Source organism: Ambystoma mexicanum, chromosome 3p, assembly GCF_040938575.1.
Source record: "Ambystoma mexicanum isolate Mex_15411 chromosome 3p, UKY_AmexF1_1, whole genome shotgun sequence".
NCBI lineage: Eukaryota > Metazoa > Chordata > Amphibia > Caudata > Ambystomatidae > Ambystoma > Ambystoma mexicanum.
Genome location: NC_090925.1, coordinates 106,281,270 through 106,301,172, shown reverse-complemented (window position 1 = coordinate 106,301,172; position 19,903 = coordinate 106,281,270). Strand labels below are relative to the sequence as shown.

Below are 19,903 nucleotides of genomic sequence, written 5' to 3'. Positions count from 1 at the left end.
TGGGCCTATTCAGAGAACATCTTGAAAGGAGAAATGTTTTGGCAACCATAGCCGGAGATAACAGTAGTCAGACGCCTCGCTCACAGGGTGGGGAGCCCATGCCAACGACTTGACCATCAGCGGTCGTTGGTCTCCATCGGAGTCCAGACTACATATCAACCTATTAGAGCTGAGAGCAATCAGACTAGCGCTGAAAGCTTTCCTGCCATCAGTACAGAGGAGAAATGTCCTGATAATGACGGACAACACGGTGGCCATGCACTACCTCAACAAAAAAGGAGGCGTAGGATCACTGCCACTGTGCAGAGAGGCAATGCAGCTCTGGTTTTAGGCAATTCGGGAAGGAATCTCTCTATCGGCAGTCCATCTAGCCGGAGAGAAGAATTTCGACAGCGGACGCTCTGAGCAGGCAGAGCACAGTCTCCCACGAATGGGAGCTAGCTCAGGAAGTCCTTCAAGAGATCTTCGCCCTTTGGGGAACCCCTCAGGTGGATCTGTTCTCCACAAGCACCAACAGGAAGTGCGATCTGTTCTGTTCAAGGGAATTTCCCCCGAGAGGAGCTCTGGGAGACGCGTTCGTAGTGGACTGGGAGATTCCACTCCTCTACGCATTTCCACCAGTCCCTGTTATTCCTCAAATGATCAGGAGGTTGAGAAGATTCCGGAAAACCATGATCCTAATTGCCCGGACTGGGCCAGGAGGACGTGGTACCCGGACCTTCTAGATATGTCCATCTGTCCTCCAATCCGTCTCCCACTCAAAGAGAATCTTTTCTCGCAGAAGGGAGGTCAGGTTCTCCATCCAGACATCAGAACCCTCAACCTTCACGCTTGGCTTCTGAAAGGTTGAGGTACAAGGATTGGGATCTCCCTGATGACGTCATGGAGGTGTTGCTTTCGGCCAGAAGACCAGCAACAAAGTCTTTATACCGCTGCCGTTGGAACAAGTTTTGCAGCTGGTGTAGGGAAGAGAATATCGACCTTTGTTCATGTGATACACCAACGGTGCTATCGTTTCTACTCTACTTGGCAAAGTCAGGCCTTGAAGTTGGCACTGTAAAAGGCTATCTCGCAGCGCTTTCTATCTTCAAGCGCACTGCGGAGGAACCATCGTATTTCAAAATTCCTCTAGTGGTACAATTTCTCAAGGCTCTGACTAATGTTTACCCTCCAAAACCATTCCAGGTTCCATTATGGGACTTAAATTTAGTCTTAAACTTCTTAATGTGCACTCCATTTGAGCCACTTCACTCTTGCGCATTAAGATTTCTCACACTTAAAACTGTCCTACTTGTAGCACTAACATCGGCTAGGAGGGTGAGTGAGCTACAAGCTCTCTCCTGTAAACCCCCTCATACAATCTTCCATAAGGACAAGGTTGTCCTCCAGGTGAAGCCTAATTTTCTCCCAAAGGTGGTTTCTGAATTCCATATTACTCAGAAAATTACCTTGCCTTCATTCTACCCTCCTCCCCATCCGGGGAAAGAGGAGGAAAGGCTACACAGGCTGGACCCTAGGCGAGCTCTCAGCTTTTACATCAGCAGAATGGCTAGGATCAGGCAAGCAGAACAGCTGTTTGTAGGATACTCAGGTCACAAGGTGGGACTACCCATAACAAAACAAACCATCTCCAGGTGGATTATCTTGGCCATCCTGGAATGTTATAGACTAGCAGGGAAAGAGCCACCACAAAATCTCAGGGCTCATTCACCCAGGGGTATCGCAGCTTCTTCGGCTCTCCAGAGAGGGGTACCGGTCAGGGACATATGTGCGGCTGCCACATGGTCGTCCGCACATACATTCCCAAAATTTTACAATCTGGATTCCTCCACTGCTCAAGAGACCAGATTTGGCAAAGCCGGATTACACTCGGTCCATCCCTAAAGGGATACATAACACTATGGGCCTCATTACACGGATGGCGGAGAACCATGGCGCTATTAGCGCCATCGTTCATGCCGGTATAATACCGGCACCGCCTTGTTGGAAAGGGGAATTACCGCCCCATTCCAAGGTTGGCGGGGCGGTAATTCCCCCTTCCACCATTGCCCTTCCCCATTCCCATTTTTGGCCCATAGGGCTCAAAGGGAATGGGGAAGGCGCTAATTACGGTACCGCAAATTGCAGTACCGTAATTAGCTCCCTGGGTCCCTTTGCGGGTTGGTTTTTAACGCCTGCAAAAAGCAGGCGTTAAATCCCCCAACCCGCAAAGGGACCTCGTAGTATGGCGGTAAGGATTTACCGGTACCGGTATTTTACCGGTACCGGTAAATCCTTACCGCCGTCCGTGTAATGAGGCCCTATCACTCCCTCCTCCAATTACATACCACTGCTATGGGAGTCTATCAAAGATAAGGAATACGTCGGAGGACACAATCCCTTCGAAGAACAAGTTACTTTCTTACCTGGTAACGTTCTTTTGACGGGATGTTCCTCCAACGTATTCCTTATCGCCCCTCCCATCCATCCCCGCAGTGATAACTTCCCTTGTGGTTGCAGCTTTCGCTCTTTCAAGGTTACTACCCAATTCAGGCATGTCTTTCTTATACTACAAAACGGAACTGAGCAACGGACGCAGCGCCTGTCTATTTATGGGCATGGTGACGTTGGCGCCGATACGGTGGCCGTCGAGGGACATCGACTTGGCGGACGTCGACGCGCAGCGCCCTCTACAGAAATAATTTCCGAGGCCAGCAAGCTGGAAACATATATCAAAGATAAGGAATACGTCGGAGGAACATCCCGTCGAAAGAACGTTACCAGGTAAGAAAGTAACTTGTTCTTCTATACTATGGTTCGGCCTAAAGCCTGATTGTCTGGTGCCGAGGAGCAGATGCGATTCCAGGTGAGTTTGGATTTGATTGTAAGCTAGTTTGTCAATGATTTTGAGTAGGAATGGGACTGTGGTTATGGGGCGATAATTAGTCGGAATGGTGGGGTCTAGATTTGTTTTTTTTAGAAGCGGGGTAACCCAATCTTCTTTTATGCAGGCTGGAACTGTATTGGAATTGAAGGAGGAGTTGACAAATTTGGTAATGGTGGGGGTCAAGATGGAGGCACATGCTTTGACTAGTTGGGCTGGGACGGTGTCTCCTTTGCAATTGGAGGCTTTTAATTTGGATATAGTGTCAAATACAAGTTCTTGGGTGGCAGGTGTGAAATGGAATAAGGGATTAGGGTTATCGCTGGTGGTGGGGATGTGGTTGGGGGTGGGGGTATTTCTATCTGCTAGTAGTAGTCTTTTGGTAATTATTTTGTTCTGAAGCACAGCAATTTTGCAGGCAAGTGCGTCTTGTATGGTAGTACGCCATTCTTTACTGGCGTTGGTGGGTGTTTTGGCTGATAAGGGGTTTTCTAGTTCTCTAAGGATAGAGAAGAGTTCTTTAGAGTCTGATGCTGCATTGCTGATGCGGGCGTTGTAGGAATTAGCTTTGTGGGAGATGATGGCTGTTTTGTAGGTTTTGTTGACATCCTTGAAAGCTTTGGCCGAGTCAGGGGTGGGGTGTTTCTCCAGCATTGGATCTTTCATGGATTCACATGCTTAGAATATTCCCCGTCGTCAGGCTGGGAATCCTCAGTAAATTATATAGACCTTTTCCATAGGAAAAATTTTGACACTTTTGTGTCCTATCTACGTCGTTTTGGGCCGCGTACGCCTACACCACTAGGACGTAGAGGTATAAGTAGCCCCGCCCCCACGGCTCCCTCAGATTTCAACCGTCTTCCAAAGTAGAGGGATTACCTCGAGTATCTACTATTTTATTAGGTTGTGCGTTCTTCTTCTTCGACTGTTTCTTTTCGAAGAATGTCAGGAAAGGCGTTATTTCGTCCATGTGCTACATGCAGTCTTAAGAAAGTATATGAAGGAGACGGGCATATGGACTATATTTACTGGCTTCACCCTCATACGGCGGACACGTGTGAGATCTGTCAGGGCTTCTCACAAAAGACCCTAAAAGACCGCAACAGACGCCTGGTTACTTGGCTCAATGACGGAGCGGGTGCGTACCCGGCATCGGAGGTAGGCTCTACAGCCTCGAGATCTAAGTCTCCTGTCCCCCCTCGTCGATCAGTGTCGGCGGAGCCTCCGGCGAGGAAATTGCGCTCATCTGAAAAACGCCCCTCGGAGAAACATCCTGCGAAATCCTCCTCTTCACATAAGGCTTCGTCTTCTTCCTCCTCATCTAAAAAGGAGAGAAAAGACTCATCGAAATCCTCCTCAGGAGACCGTCATAAGTCTGCCTCGAGTCGAGAGTCCTCATCCCACAAGTCGAGGTCAAAAACGGCGGGAACCGCCTCAAGGCCCTGCTCCACAGACTTCATCGACAATGATCCGGTCGTCGACGCCTGCTTTGTCTTCGGCGACGGCTCTTCCAACGACTATTTCGTCAGGTCAAACAGCGCCTATGGAAAAGATGTCATCGTCGACAGTGGCCCCGACGGTGGGAGGCCTTGCTGCAACCAGAAGCGGCTTTCTCCATCTCATCGGCGGAGGATGACCGTGAGCCGGTCGCACATCCAACCGATCTGGGATTACAACCAACTGGTTTGGGGTCGCTCTTTAGTGGAAGTGCCATTCCAGTTACCTCTTCCTTACTGAATCCCCAGGCTGTTCTGTCCCTGGGGGTGTTGAACACATTGCAGAAGCTGTTGGAGCGGTTGGACACTCGGTTACCTCAGCTTGTCCCGACAGTGTTACAGGCCTCGCCAGTCGTCGACGAGCCAGGCCCGGCTCCTCGCCCTCCATCCAGAATTCCTACCGCTTAACCGGTTGAGGAAGATCGTTCTCGTCCACAGGAAGAAGGAGAACTCTCAGTGTCGGAACGTGAAGGGTCGGGTTCAGACATCTCGTTATCCCCCTCAAGGGACCCTACATGGGACTCTGAAGCGGAGATGGAAACTCCGAAGAGTCTGGCGCAGCCATCACCACCTGATGATGTGGGTGCTTTCCATGCCATGATGGGTAAGGCATGTGCGGAATTTGGCCTAGTCCCAGAAGAAGAGAAAAAAGATTGTTTTCTGTTCGATCATATGGGCAAGAGAAGAAAGGCGATATTTGCTATCCCCATTTTAGACCATGTCTGGCAGGAGGGACTAAAAACCATGTGTCACCCCTTTTCAGAACCGGCAGTAAAAGGTCGATTGGAACAGAAATTCAAGGCTCCGGAATCAACTCCCAAGTGCTTGACGTCTCAACCTTCGCCGGAATCAGTGGTATCCGCTGCGGCGGCCAGAAAGGCAAGGTCGCAACACAAATGCACGACCCCGCCAGACAACGAAGCCAGGAGACAAGATGCTTTTGGGAAGAAAGTGCTATCGGTTGGAGCGACTACAGTTAAAGCAGCCAACTCCCTGGCTATTATGGCCAGGTATGATAGGGAGATGTGGCATCTGCTCGTACGTGAGGAAGAAGAGGCTTCCAATCATTCCATTAACATTGCTGTCGACCTGGCGGAATCAGGCTTTAAGCAAATCAACAATGGCATAGTGTTACGAAGGCAAGCCTGGCTTAAGTGCACGACGTTCAGACCAGAGGTACAATATAAGGTAATGGCTATGCCGTGCGAAGGAGAACACCTGTTTGGGGAGAAAGTGGATGAAGCCTTGAAGGGCATGAAAGAAGATTCTGACACAGCTCGTTCCCTTGGAGCCCTCCAGAGTGGTAGGAATTTCCGTTCCTTTTGTCCCTTCAGAAGAGCATCAGATAACTCCCGGTTTGGATCATCTAGAGACCAAGGTTTCAGCAGACCCTCCTACTCTTCCTAAGGCTACAGACGTGCAGCCCAAGCTACTCATGAAGGCAGACATTAACAATCCTCCAGACGACGAGGCACCTACTCCTCGTCGACGAAGGATAAACAGGCCAAAAGCCAGCAATGACAACTTACAGAACGTCCTGGGGGGCAGAGTGTCTCGTCACGTCGAAGAGTGGGTGCGCATAACAGACCAATGGGTTTTCGACACGATACATCTGGGCCATTCTCTACAGTTCAAGGGCAAGCCACTACGCATTCCACCGGTGTTCTCGACGCAGCCCCACCTTCAAATACTAATGCAAGAGGTGGCGCTTATGCTGCAGAAAGGGGCTATAGAACTGGTCCCGGTGGCAGAAAGAGGACAGCAAGTGTACTCCCGTTACTTTGTCGTCAAGAAACCCAATGGAAAATGGCGTCCCATTCTAGATCTACGAGCTCTCAACAAACTGCTCAAGAATCTAAAATTCAAGATGCTTACACTCCAAGAAGTGATCCGTTCGATACAACCGGGAGATTATTTGTCGTCGCTAGACCTTCAGGACGCATACTTCCATATCCTGATGCGTCGACGACACAAAAGATTCCTACAGTTCGTCGTCGGACGAACCCACTATCAGTTCAAGGTCCACCCATTCGGACTGAAATCGTCTCCCAGGACGTTCACGAAATGTCTGGCTCCAGTAGCAGCCTGGTTAAGGAAAGAAGGTCATCATGTGTACCCTTATCTGGACGATTGGCTAGTGAGGGGATTGTCTCCGGAAAGGACACAGGAAAGTCTAAATGCCACCATGTGCCTCCTACAACGTTTGGGCTACGCAATAAACTTCGAAAAGTCCTCCTTATTGCCATCAAGGACCTTGGTCTTTCTGGGGGCGGAATTCCAGACGCAGTCAGGACTGGTAAAGCCATCCGTCGAAAGGGTTCTGAAACTGCAGCAAAAAGCATCGGATTGGAAAGTCGACACCAGAGTGTCAGTGCAAAGGTACATGTCCCTACTGGGGACCATGTCATCCTGCATACCCTTAATCAACAATTGTCGTCTCTTCATGAGACCGATTCAGGAATTCTTGGCGGATCGATGGGCACAGAGTCAAGGGCGTTTGTCGGACAAATTGACCATCAACAGCAAACTCGTGCAGGCGCTTCAATGGTGGAGAGTTTCCATAAATCTGACAAAGGGAATGCCCTTGCTGCAACCGGTGTTCCAGATGACAGTGGTGACGGATGCTTCTCTAACTGGATGGGGAGCTCATCTGGATTCCCTACAGGTTCAGGGTCGTTGGTCATCGGAGGAGTCTGGCCTTCATATCAATGTTCTGGAATTAAGGGCGGTGCGTTGGGCCCTGAAGTCCTTTCTTCCACGGATAAAGGGATCAGTTGTACAGATTATGACAGACAACACAACAACAATGTTTTATCTAAGGAAACAGGGAGGAACTCGCTCCAGAACTCTGTCAACCGAAGCCCAGGAGATGTGGCATTGGGCCCTTCAGCAGAAGATATATCTATTGGCGTTCCACTTGCCAGGAGTCAAAAACGTGCAAGCAGACTCTCTCAGCAGGGAGATGAATCGACTACACGAATGTGAATTGAACGACCAACAACTACACTGTGTCTTCGAGAAATGGCCCTCAATCTCTTTGCGACGAGAGATAACAAGAAATGCCCACAATACGCGAGCAGGTGGCCACAGCAAGACTCACTAGGGGAAGCGTTCTCTTTCCCGTGGACGGACAAGTTTCTGTATGCCTTTCCCCCGTTTCCGCTCAGACGTCGGACGCTGCAGTGGATCCGCAGATATCCATGTCGGGTGATCCTGGTGGCCCCGTACTGGGCCAGACAAGTGTGGTTCTCCGATCTACTCCATCTTTCAGCGACAGAACCAATGAGGTTCCAGAAAATCCCGAACCTTCTGCCTCAGGAGAAAGGGGTTGTTTGGCATCACGACCCCGACAGCCTCAGTCTGACAGCCTGGCTCCTGATTTCTCCGAGTTTGGCACGTTAGAGATTCCAGTGGACTGTCGTCGCATTTTGCAAGCGGCGAGGGCGCCGTCCACGAACGCTTCATATTCATACAAATGGAAGAGATTCTGCACATGGTGCGCAGGTCAACCAGGTTTGGTCCCACTTAATATCACATCGGAACAGCTTCTACCATACTTGCTACTCCTAGCTCAAAAAGGCTTGTCTGTTTCATCCATAAAAGTGCATCTGGCTGCCATTTCGAGAACTCGGAAGAGACATTCAACTCCGTTATTTAGTGACCGGCTGATTAAACATTTCCTTAAAGGATTGTTCCGAACCTTTCCTCCCACGAAAAAGTTTCCTCCAAGCTGGATGGTTCTGGCAGCACTGATGAAGGCCCCTTTTGAACCGATGTCATCGTCATCATTGAAATTTTTGTCGTGGAAATTGGCTTTTCTGGTGGCTATTACTTCGGCTCGACGACTGTCAGAAATACAAGCTTTAGTGATCGATCCACCATACTTGAGATTTTTCAATAATAAAGTTGTGTTGGCTACTAATCCTCAATTCATTCTTAAAATACCTACCATGTTCCATAAGAACTCTTCTATAGTGCTGCCGACGTTTTTTCCAACACCTTCGGCGGTTGCGGAGAAGACTCTCCATACACTGGACGTGAAAAGAGCTTTAAAATTTTACCTCCATCGCACTCAAAGCTTCAGAGACACGAGACGGCTATTTGTGGTTTATGGCCCTTCGGCTAAAGGTAAACCGATCCAATGGGTGTCGTCTACTATTTCCTTTTGTCACTCAAAAGCCGAAAAACCGCTGGAGAAGCGTCCAAGGGCCCATTCGACGAGATCCACTTCTTCGTCAACGGCATTGTGGTCCAGAATTCCGCTGGGAGATATCTGTCAGGCGGCTTCCTGGTCGGTAACACACACGTTTACCCGGCATTATTGCCTCGGACAGCAACATGCTGGTGGTTTTTTTATTGACACGTCGCATTTTAGTTGTGATAGGAGCCCGGTGCACAACCCCCTTGTAGCAGGATTTATGCCCTTACTGAACCTGAGAATCTGCATTTGAGACAATATTTAGATCAATACCTAGCCAATGGTTTCATTCGCTCGTCAAAGTCTCCGATAACTGTTAAAAACCGTTACCCTCTGCCTCTGATCCCCGAACTCCTTGACCAGGTGAAGGACGCTTGCGTATACACCAAGTTAGATCTCCGGGGGGCTTATCATCTGGTGCGAGTAAAAGAAGGCGACGAATGGAAAACGGCCTTCCGTACAAAATATGGATTATTCGAATACCAGGTGATGCCTTTCGGGTTGTGCAACGCGCCTGTTGCCTTCCAATTCTTCATGAACGATGTCCTTCGGGAACTCACCGATGTTTGTGTTGTCGTATATATCGATGACATTCTTGTGTACTCCTCTTCGGAATCTGATCACAGAAAGCATGTCAGGGCCGTCCTTGAGAAATTGCGCCAGCACAAACTGTTTGCAAAGCTGGAAAAGTGCGTTTTCCATACCACCGAGGTTGAGTTTCTTGGATTCATCCTGACACCTAAAGGGGTCTGAATGGACTCACGAAAAGTGGATGCCATCCTCAAATGGCCATCACCTAGTTCGGTGAAAGGTGTCCAAAGCATGCTTGGTTTTGCCAATTTTTATCGCAGATTTATCCCGGAATTTTCACGTGTGGTACAACCCATCACTGCACTCTTGCGGAAAAATAAACGCTTCGAATGGACCGAGGAAGCCGAACAGGCCTTTCAGGAATTGAAAGTTAAATTCACGTCCGCACCTATTTTGAAGCACCCGCGTCCCGATCTCCCATATATATTCGAAACCGACGCGTACAGCTTAGCCATGGGAGCTGTCCTGTCTCAGAGAGACCCTGAAACCAACCCTCTGCACCCCGTAGCATTTTGGTCCAGAAAGTTCTCGCCGCCTGAGCTAAATTATGCAATCACCGACAAGGAATTATTAGCCATTAAGTCCGCCTTTAAGGCTTGACGGCATTATCTTCTTGGCGCCAGGCATACCATCACCGTGATCACTGATCACCGAAACTTACAATATTTAAAAATTGCCAAGGCTCAATCGTCACATCAGCTCCGATGGGCTTTGTTCTTTGCTGAGTTCGATTTTGTAATCACTTACCGCCCCGGCTGTAAGAATGGCAAAGCGGACGCGCTATCTCGAATAGGAATGGGAGAAATAGGCGCCAGGCTCATAAAGGAAGGTGTTTTGTGCACTTACCTGATGCAGACCATGCTGCAAGATTCAGGCCTCTGATTCAGGGACTATTTTTTCATTGGGACTATTTTGCCACTCAGGCGTAGCCGGGGAAGAATACTTACCTGGAACTACTTTGGGGGCTACTTAAGCCACGCCCAGACAGTAGCTCACGCTTCGCGTTGTTCTGCATCCAAGCAGCTGAACGCTCACCGTGTCTGCTCCTGCATCTGGTCTCCAGCCACGCCCGCCTCGATCCTGGAAAACCTGTAAGGAAAGAAGAGAAGAGAAAGGTGAAAACCAAGAATGTTATCAAACTTCTTACCTGCATCCGGAACCTTCACGCCAGCGTTCCTGAGAAAAGACTTTCATTTAAAAGCACCGCGTTGCTCGCTGCAGCGCCGCGCTTCACTCACCTGTCCTCGGGAGTTCTTCTGGCTCCACCGCGACTGTCTGCACCGGTCGCCACATCTCTGCGCCTAGGGGAGAGAAGAAGAGACAAAAGGTGAGCAGAAGGAACATATGAGGAAAGCCTAATTTTCCGCCATAACACTTACCGGTCTTCTGTAGGTGGATCATTCCTCATTTCAGGTCGGTGCCGCAACGTTGGCAGGTACCGCACCCCAGCCCCTATGGGGAAAGGACAAAAGACATTACTGGCGGAATATAAAGACATTAAGAGGGATCGCCCCCATCGCTAACTCACCTGAGTTTACCATCGGCAAGTCAATCCCTCAACGCATCGCCTTCATTCTGCACCTGAAATAAAGGACAGATCACAGGTTAGGAAGGCAACAGAAAAGGAGGCTCAACACTTGAACTTTTGTAATCTTCATACTTGCGGCATTCCGCTCGGAAAATTCAAGTGGATTTTGCCAGCGCCACTCTGAAAACCAGTGAAGTAACTGGACAAACACGCGCCCCTGCACCAGAAGCATCCTTTCAAACCATAAGGTGAGCTTCAACCGGGGATTTCGGAGGAAGTTAGAGAAGAACGAAGGAGGGAAGGGGGGAGCAAGCACACTATTCTGCAGACTGTTAATCCCCTTTCTCATCTGCAGAAGGATATTCCTACGGGCCAGACAAGCAAGATTTAAGGGTCCTGTTCAGTCAGTGTTCCGAGTTCTGCGCATCACGCTCGAAGAGGCCACAGCAACCCAGACTAGACCAGCGCCTCTGTGGGAGTCAGGTGAGCGTTACAGCCTCGTTGTGGCGCCGCAATGTGCCCGGCATGCACAGGTCAGGCACGGTGTAGAGACAGGGTCAGGGGGGCTTTACAACCGATGCTGATACGACGAATTGAAGCTGGATTGCGAATTCTAGGAAGGGGGAGAGGGCTCAATTTCCCAGGGTATTGGAGTATTGCAGCCCCGCAAGGTCACAGCACGACGTGGGATGACTCAAAATGCAGGTCTTCTTGAATCTAGTGGGTCTTACCAGGGTTTGTTTAGCTTCAGGATCCCCAAGTTGATTGGGAGGAAGGGCTTCAGGCTCCGGTTACACAGCAGGCTCTGCGGTCGCTCGAAATCGTCTCAGTCGCGTTTCTTTCATCCTCTTCAGTTTTGTTTCCAGTGGTCGACTACCTCTTCAGTTTCCACAACCAGACTTTTATGCCGGAACCCAGCCAATCAAAAAGCCATGCATCATTTAAATTGGGGGGTGGGCAGTCCTTTCAGGACAGTCAGCCGCCCAGTTTGAACTGGATTCTCACAGGCAGGCTGGAAGACAAAGGGCTACGGAGGTTTGGACTCCTTCCTGCCTTCAAAGACACTCTGGAGCCTGAGCAGGGAATCCACGGGATTCCTGCCGAAGATAAAAATCACACAAAGGAATTTCCTGCCCTGGATTTCGGGAGAAGGGACAAGAAAGGATAAGGAACACTAAAACGGCAAAAAAAGACCAGGTCCATTTTGGTAAAATGAGCATCCGTGGGTGCCTTTACCGGGGCTGTGGAAACAGGCTGCGGTAAAGGTGCACCGAATTAATTAAAAGGTACACTGCCACCAGCCATTAAAGTTAAGTTTGTCCTTGTAACATAAATGCTACATTTAGAATGAGAAGGGGGATACCCAGTATCCCACCGCCCCCCACCCCCCCGACCCCACCTGCTGGTCTCACCTAATACAATGTAAAAGGGATTGAAATATCCTTTCTAGCCTTGGGAACTGTAGATCTCACAAGCTTAGCCCGGGAAAGTTAAACCCAGCAACAAAAGTACCAAAAGTTGTCAAAGAGGATGAAATTAAAAAAGCACTATGGATATTCTTACAAATGACACCCATAAAAAGAGTAAAATACTCTCTGTGTGTGGAAACAGGTTCCCACTGACTGAAATATAGGGACAAGTAATCCACCAGTAAACGAAAAAGTGCTGGGGTTGACACAGGTCAGGAAGATTTATCATTGCTTTGAACAGTTTACCTAACACAGGGGATAAACCCACTGGCAGCCAAACCAGGGTCTGGAACCCGAAGTGAGAAAGTAATACGATCCATCTTTTTCGTGGAAGTACTTGGCAGGGAAGTGAACCAAGTGGCCCAGATCAAAGAAGAGAAGTCAGGGTTGCGGACACAGAATTGGGTTTGTTGGTGTGAAGCCTAATGAAAAGAAGACCAGGGAAGAGAGTAATTCCGCAGACAATCTGAGACTGGACGTCAGGAGAAGGGAGATATTCGCCTGGCCCACCAAGAAAGTATTGTGTTGAACTTTACTATCAGGCATAAGGAGCCATTCACCCTGACAATGTGTGAGACACAAGCCTGTTCTAAGATTTAGAAACTGTTTCAACAAACCATGAACCATAATCCTGAAGAAGAGTAGTAATTCTCCTGGGACCGGAACAGTATTGCCTTATTCTTTGTTTTCTAGTGTAAGGGACATACGTAAGGTGTTCGGACACAGGACGGTGGCCACATCTGAGTTGCCGGACATCCTGACGGACACCTTATCTTTAGTTGAAGTAGGGAAACCCCTCTTAGTCAGAAGTACACATAGGCTTTTTCTTGATTAATAAGTCTTAAGCCGCAAACATGCCACCCGTGTCAGCCGCCTTCTTCTGCACCCTTACAGTGCCTATGTACCCAACAACAGTTTGGATCACCCCAGCAAACTTCCCACAACGCAAACACACCTCCCCACCACGTTTGCTCCTCTTTGATGCATTGTTGAGTCCCTGTACGTTACAGCTAAGTACCTTCAAGGATGCCATCAGGTAAGTACCAGGTAATCAAATCCCTTTGCTTCCAAGAGGTGTCACCATCCCCATGTGCCTGATGCAAAAACACCCCCACTATAAGCCAACCCATCCCACCCCCCACATCGCATCCAAAACCCCAACCAGTATTTCTCTCCAGTACATGTTAAGTGGAAAGTATACTTGTATGCACTGTGTGTCCTTTCATGCTGCACAGCATTGTCACAGCACTAGCTGGTAGTGCTGCTATATTGCAAATGTTAAAAAATGTGGCAGCACTTCCTTAATTTCTTTCTTTTTTCTCAACAGTTAACACACACACAGGCTTTGATGCATCCTTCAGATTGCACAGGAAGACCAAACTGCATTGGAGGGATCCACTTGAGTCTGAAAGAAGCAAAGTCGATGACAGCCTTGATGCAGGTAAGGTGCAGCACATAGAATGCCTGCAGTTACTTGGCCCTCTGTGGCATGCCACTGCATATAATGCCTGCAGTTACTTGGCGCTCTGTAATGTCCCTGTATAGAATGCCTGTAGTTTCATGGCCCTCTCTGTCATGTCCATGCTCACCATTGAAGAAACTGATAGATTGCCGATACCTCGAGTGCCTGTGGGATTTGGCCTAATAGATGGGGTTAACACACGTGTTTAAATCCTTGTGACCTACTCTGAGCACAGCATTTTATCACCAGGTGCAGAGCTTCACACCGAAGCAGATATTCTTCAGCATAAACTGAAAGAGGGTGCATGCAAACATGAACGAATTGCACATTATACTACTCGGGGAGGAACCATTGGCACACTGCCCAGCTGTAGGTAGCAGTGGAAGAGGAGCATGGATCTTTTGATAACTGTGCACTGGGTTGAAATAGACTCCACACCTGGGCTGCAGCTGCATTGGTCCGCCTTAAACCCTCTAGATGAAGCCCATATCCTTGGCTTTAACTTGAGAGTTTAGGTACTAATGCAACTATGGGCCAAATGGGTAAGAGCAGCAGAATGGGAATGCGCGCACCTTGCAAGCGAAGTACCTTGTGGAAGTACCGCTTGACCCGCTGGGACGCTCTTGCGCTGTTTGGACTTCTGTTTCCAGAAAGCAACATTTCAAAGCTTTGTGTCGCGCCCCTGGAGGGGCTGGTCCTTCTTTTTTTTCTATAAGACGTGCTCGCACGTGTACCAGCGCACGCGCACCTTGTGGAGGAGAGGTACTGCTTGACCCTCTTTGCACGCTGAAGCAGCGGAGCGGTACCTGAATCCTTTTGACACGCTTAGCTGCTCGGTGAGATTTGCCCTTATAGTTAAGGCGCCATCCTACAGTTTGTATTTATATATGTTCCTTAACAAGTTATATTCTCTCACCACGTGTATGCCCGCAAACCTAAGCGCACATCCCAAGATGGCTACAACAAATAATCCAACAGCGCTATGTACGTCGCATACATCCATTACTCTGACACCCTCAAGGCAGTTACTTAGTGCATCTAATGCTAATACAAACTGCGTGCCTTCTAAAGAAATGCCAAAATCTTTATCTTGGGGAAATAGTAACTTAACATGCTGGCAGCCTCAGTCACGTGCTTTTCCACAATATCCTTCCAGGGCATTGGGGTGTACTCATCACGCTGCTCAAGCTAGATTTTCACAGAATATTCCCTTGATGCCTCACCTCTTATCTGATGCCACACTGCTACATAACGAAGAGGTAACAACCATCAATATGATTTCTCCTGTAAAATCACCTGTGCCATCACATATGTCGAGCATTGGTGTTAAGATGTGGGTTTGGGGTATAAATAACCATTCAGGAGCCTTGTTCAGTTAGGTAGGTTTAGTAAGTTTGTAGGAACACAGGTAAGTACATTAGGAATAATACAGGACACGTTCATAGGATAGAAGCATCCACCGGTCCCCTTTCTCTTAGGCTTCAGTTCTCAACTGACTCTCTGTGGAATCAGAGCAGCTTCACACAATAACATTCCACAGCCAACACTCTATATTCCACACTACAAGCCCACACGCACATAACCGGGAAAGACCAGAATAAGTAAAAGCCAACACATCTCCCCCCTTACATAGCAATATAGAATAATGGAGAGACAGAGAATGATGGGCACTAAACAAATTTGAACAGAAGGATGATGGACACTAAACAGTTTTGAAACTAAACATTAAATGAAACACAATCTACAGACATCCTCCTAAAATATACCCATACAACAAACTGCTCCTAGCAAAAGGCTATCCCCTACCAAGTCCTTAGAAAGCTACAATTGGCTAAACCAATCCCAACAATCACCAGAACCATAACAGGCCTTTTATGGAACTCAACTTCAAGGGAACCAGCCCACACTCTCATGCACAACCATTTCCACCTACCTCACAACAATATTCCTACATCACCATTCACTAGCAACAAATTGTGTTAACACAATCTACAGGGATAACCCCACTATCTGCCTAAAGCATAACATTTCAACTCCACTATGAGCGTCCTGAAAACACCCTCTAGAGAATCAAATGCTCACAACTGAGCATATTCAATTTCCACCACTCCAGGCACCATGCCTGAGCTACTGAATGCTCACCATTTGAGCATCCCATGCTCACCATAGAACAACCAAAACACGCACTAATATTTCCACCACTCCAGGCACCATGCCTGAGCTAATAAATGCTCACAATTGAACATCCCATGCTCACCATAGAGCAACCAAAACTCACCTTACTCCACCACTCCAGGCACCATGCCTGAGCTAATAAATGTTCACCATTGAGCATCCCATGCTCACCATAGAGCAACCAATAACCTCCACTCCACCACTCCACCACTCCACCACTCCAGGCACCATGCCTGAGCTACTAAATGCTCATCATTGAACATCACATGCTCACCATCGAGCAACCGATAACCTCCACACCACCACTCCAGGCACCAAGCCTGAGCTACCAAATACTCACCATTGAACATCCCATGCTCACCCTAGAGCAGCCAATGCTCACACTAGTAACCTCTACTCCACCACTCCAGGCACCATGCCTGAGCTACTAAATGCTCACCATTTGAGCATCCCATGCTCACCATAGAGCAATCAAAACTCACACTAGTAACCTCCACTCCACCACTCCAGGCACCATGCCTGAGCTACTAAAAGCAACCATATGCTCCACATTATGGTACCTGACCTGAGCAACGACATGCTCTCCACTCACTTGCACCACCACACACATTTCCCCCAAACACACCAGTCAGGAAAATTGAGCATTTAAATATGATAAACAAGGGTTAAGCACCACACTTGAGTCCAATAATATAGCTTACAAAGTCCTTCATGGTTGTTTTCCTGTGGAAGAATAATTGGTTGATGCAGTGCAAAAGATAAACACAACTCACATTAGGTTTTGAATTTTAGTACATAGCTTTTGAATTTCAGTACATAGCCAAGACATCAGAACTTCCCATAGACGCACCGATTAGCGCCACACAACGCCACCAATATTGCCAAAAACACACCACCTCTTTAGGCACCTCAACACGGGGAACTACATCCCCAAACATAATATGCCCTTAGAATGCCATATAGCATAATAACCAACCCCACAATATACATTTGAGGTCAACACATCTTCTCACTGCAAGATCTGTAATGTTGAAATCTTTTGTCATTGACCCACGAATATCCAGCATTGCGATCAAACTGTCCCTAAAGCACACACTTTATGCCTCACTACTTGTTCTCTGCAGCATCTATTATGATCTGAAGCCAAGCAGCTCCACAGCATAATACCACAGACAAATTAGCATATAGCTTTCAAAATTTCCAGGTCTCACATGACAATAACTATAAAAGTCGTTCATTACAGCACTTCTTCACCATAGAATAATGAAACGTTGCAAAGAAAAAACCAGTAATGCAAAAACAATAATCGTTGGTGCCAGTTTCCAGATGACTTCGAACTCTCTATAGTAAACAACAGTACCTCAGTGACACCAAATTTAAAATAACAGGCCATATAATTTGAAATGATGTAATAACTGTCCGCTGTATAAATAGCTTGCCAATCCTGTAAAAGAAACGTTAGTAAAGTACCCTATCTCTCCGATGGCTTAATATGTAATAAGAGCTAAAAACAAACTCGTCCCTTTTGGCAGCTGACACAGTTGATCCACTTGTAAACTTGCACAATTTCCGTTTATTCGGATGCCACGAAACGAGCACTTGGATCCAAATGTTATTTACATTCCATAGAATTGCGATATACGCCGTAAGACATTTTGCATTTGTTGCATTCCATTTCCTTGATGGATCCTTCATGCTATGCAGATGAACCGATGCCACAGACCCGGAAGTCCAGCAAATTACAGGCACGTTGGAGGGTGCACTTTTCGAAACTGCCATCGCTTTCTTTTGACGAAATGCTCTACATTGCAAAGACTCGGAACGTTGGAATAAACATTCTGCACTCGCAATTGTCACCAACACCTTCAACCACGTAGTGACGTCACCACAATGAAGATGAGAAGAGCCACGAACAGAGCTCTCCAGGCCAACCGTTGCACTCAGGACTGATGCCCAACTTGATAGACCACAGCAGTAATATGCCAGCGCAGCTGCACCTCGACTATATTCCAGGACGGTAATCATTTTGGGACACAGATTAAATGTACAACGTTTGTCGGAGCGCTTATTGAGCTCTAAATGTGAGGTGCAATATACTTTCCTCTTCTTATTTCCCCAGCCCCTTGCGCGCTGTTAATGACTCAATTATAGTGCCAAAGTCATCTACCAACCAATTCACAGCCGCGCAGCGCAGCCCAGCCCCTGACAGCACAAATAAACACTGCCTCCTTAAATGCAGGCAATTGGGCGCGCTTACCTTAGGGGCCGGGGGGGTGGTGGATGCCTCTGTGGTTCCTTCTTACTGGTGGGCAACCTCCTTGCCACTTTTTTTCCTGGTAAAAGTCTTTGTTTGTACTGCTTCTTTCCTTGTTCCTTTTCTGTTCCTGCTCCCTTCAGTTTCCAAACATCCTCGTCGCCAATGTTAAGATGTGGGTTTGGGGTTATAAATGACCACTCAGGAGCCTTGTTCAGTTAGGTAGGTTTAGTAAGTTTGTAGGAACACAGGTAAGTACATTAGGAATAATACAGGACAAGTTCATAGGATAGAAGCATCCACCGGACCCCTTTGTCTTAGGCTTCAGTTCTCAACTGACTCTCTGTGGAATCAGAGCAGCTTCACACAATAACATTCCACAGCCAACACTCTATATTCCACACTAAAAGCCCACACGCGCATAACAGGGAAAGACCAGAATAAGTAAAACCCAACAATTGGTTCTCCACAAGAGGACCATATCTCTTTATATGCGAGCCAATGTGGATCTCTGATTACCATCCATAGTGAGCATCTGATCTCACGAGAATGTTTAAATGATTCAGTTCCTTCCTCATTTCGTGGTGATACTTCGGTATATGTCCATCCGACTCCCTGCAAATGCTCGAATCCATCTTTAGACCCTCTTACTTTACATCCTATGATGTTAGAGATTACTCTTTCTGCTATTAACACAACCATTTTAAGTCTAAGTTACTGGAGAGGTTTAATGAAAAGGTTTCCCCACAGTCGTGTCAAGTAGAGTCTATCTATCGATGGATACATTCAATCAAACCCATTGATGGTCCTCTAGACTATAATACACCACAATTACAGCCTGCCGTCACGAATGACGCCGTTTCAGCGCCGACTCAATCATTAAGCCCTTCAACATTACCTTCTTTTCCTAACATCATTTGCCCACTTGAATCCACGGCAAACCCCACCCCTGAAAAAGCTAATGATGATTCCTGGGTTAGTTTTCACCAGGCTAGTGAAAATGACAATACATCGGCGATTATACCACAAATAGTGGTTCATTTAACCCAAGATGTTCGTCCTAATTCATCTCGGTCACATCACTTAAAAAAAAAAAACTAAAACAAAAAAAGAGCCCCACGGCAAGCTTTGATTTAAAAAAAAAAAAAAAAAAAAATTATGCTTGCTCCAAAAATTGCTAAAAATGTAATATCCTCTTTTTTAAAAATCTGTAGGTATTGGGCCTAAAACGACAATGTCGCTTCAACAACCATCTCAGATGGATAGCTCTACATCAAGCATCCCAAATATAGTTGACAAAGGCCCTCAGACAAATTCTATCACAGAGAGCGATATTTTAAAAGCCTCAGTTACTTCTGCTGCTCCAACACATTCACTGCGCTACTCTCCTTTAAATACACTTTTACATGTTATGGAGTTCTAAAGCTGCAGTGAAAACGAAAGATGTTTTGTCCACACCAATCATCGCTACTATTCACAATGATCAGACATGCTCTAACCCCTCTGATATGAACATTGCTATGACTGAAATAAAGAAAATGGTGGACTCCTATCTTCATATGAAGACTGTAACTGATGATAAAATCCTCCCTAGTAATATTGTGCAGAGAGTATCCACCATAAAAGTTGCCACCACACATGATATGGCAGCTTCAAGTCTACTCTCACAAGGACCATCTGACAACATGCAAGGCCCACTGATTCCCAGCTTGATTCCACCTCTCCCGATAATGCAAAAAAAGCCCACATTTGACGCATATTCTTCTGAATGCTTGGCTGCTGGAATGACCAATGCGAATTTCGCTAACCCTTTTTTTTCCTCAGCTGCTCCTAATGTTAATCATGACTGGCACCCTAACTGTTCAAT

General features: G+C 47.3%; 1 protein-coding gene across 2 annotated transcripts in view; it reads left to right on the top strand.

The window, feature by feature from the left end:
* Positions 1-19,903, top strand: part of LOC138580131 (zinc finger protein 300-like) — a 558,246-nt gene that overhangs the window by 338,818 nt on the left and 199,525 nt on the right. For both annotated transcript variants that reach the window (XM_069650435.1, XM_069650434.1), the window contains exon 5: positions 13,473-13,586. In XM_069650435.1, the coding sequence (XP_069506536.1) occupies positions 13,473-13,586 (114 nt within the window). The remainder of the gene's footprint in view (positions 1-13,472; positions 13,587-19,903) is intronic.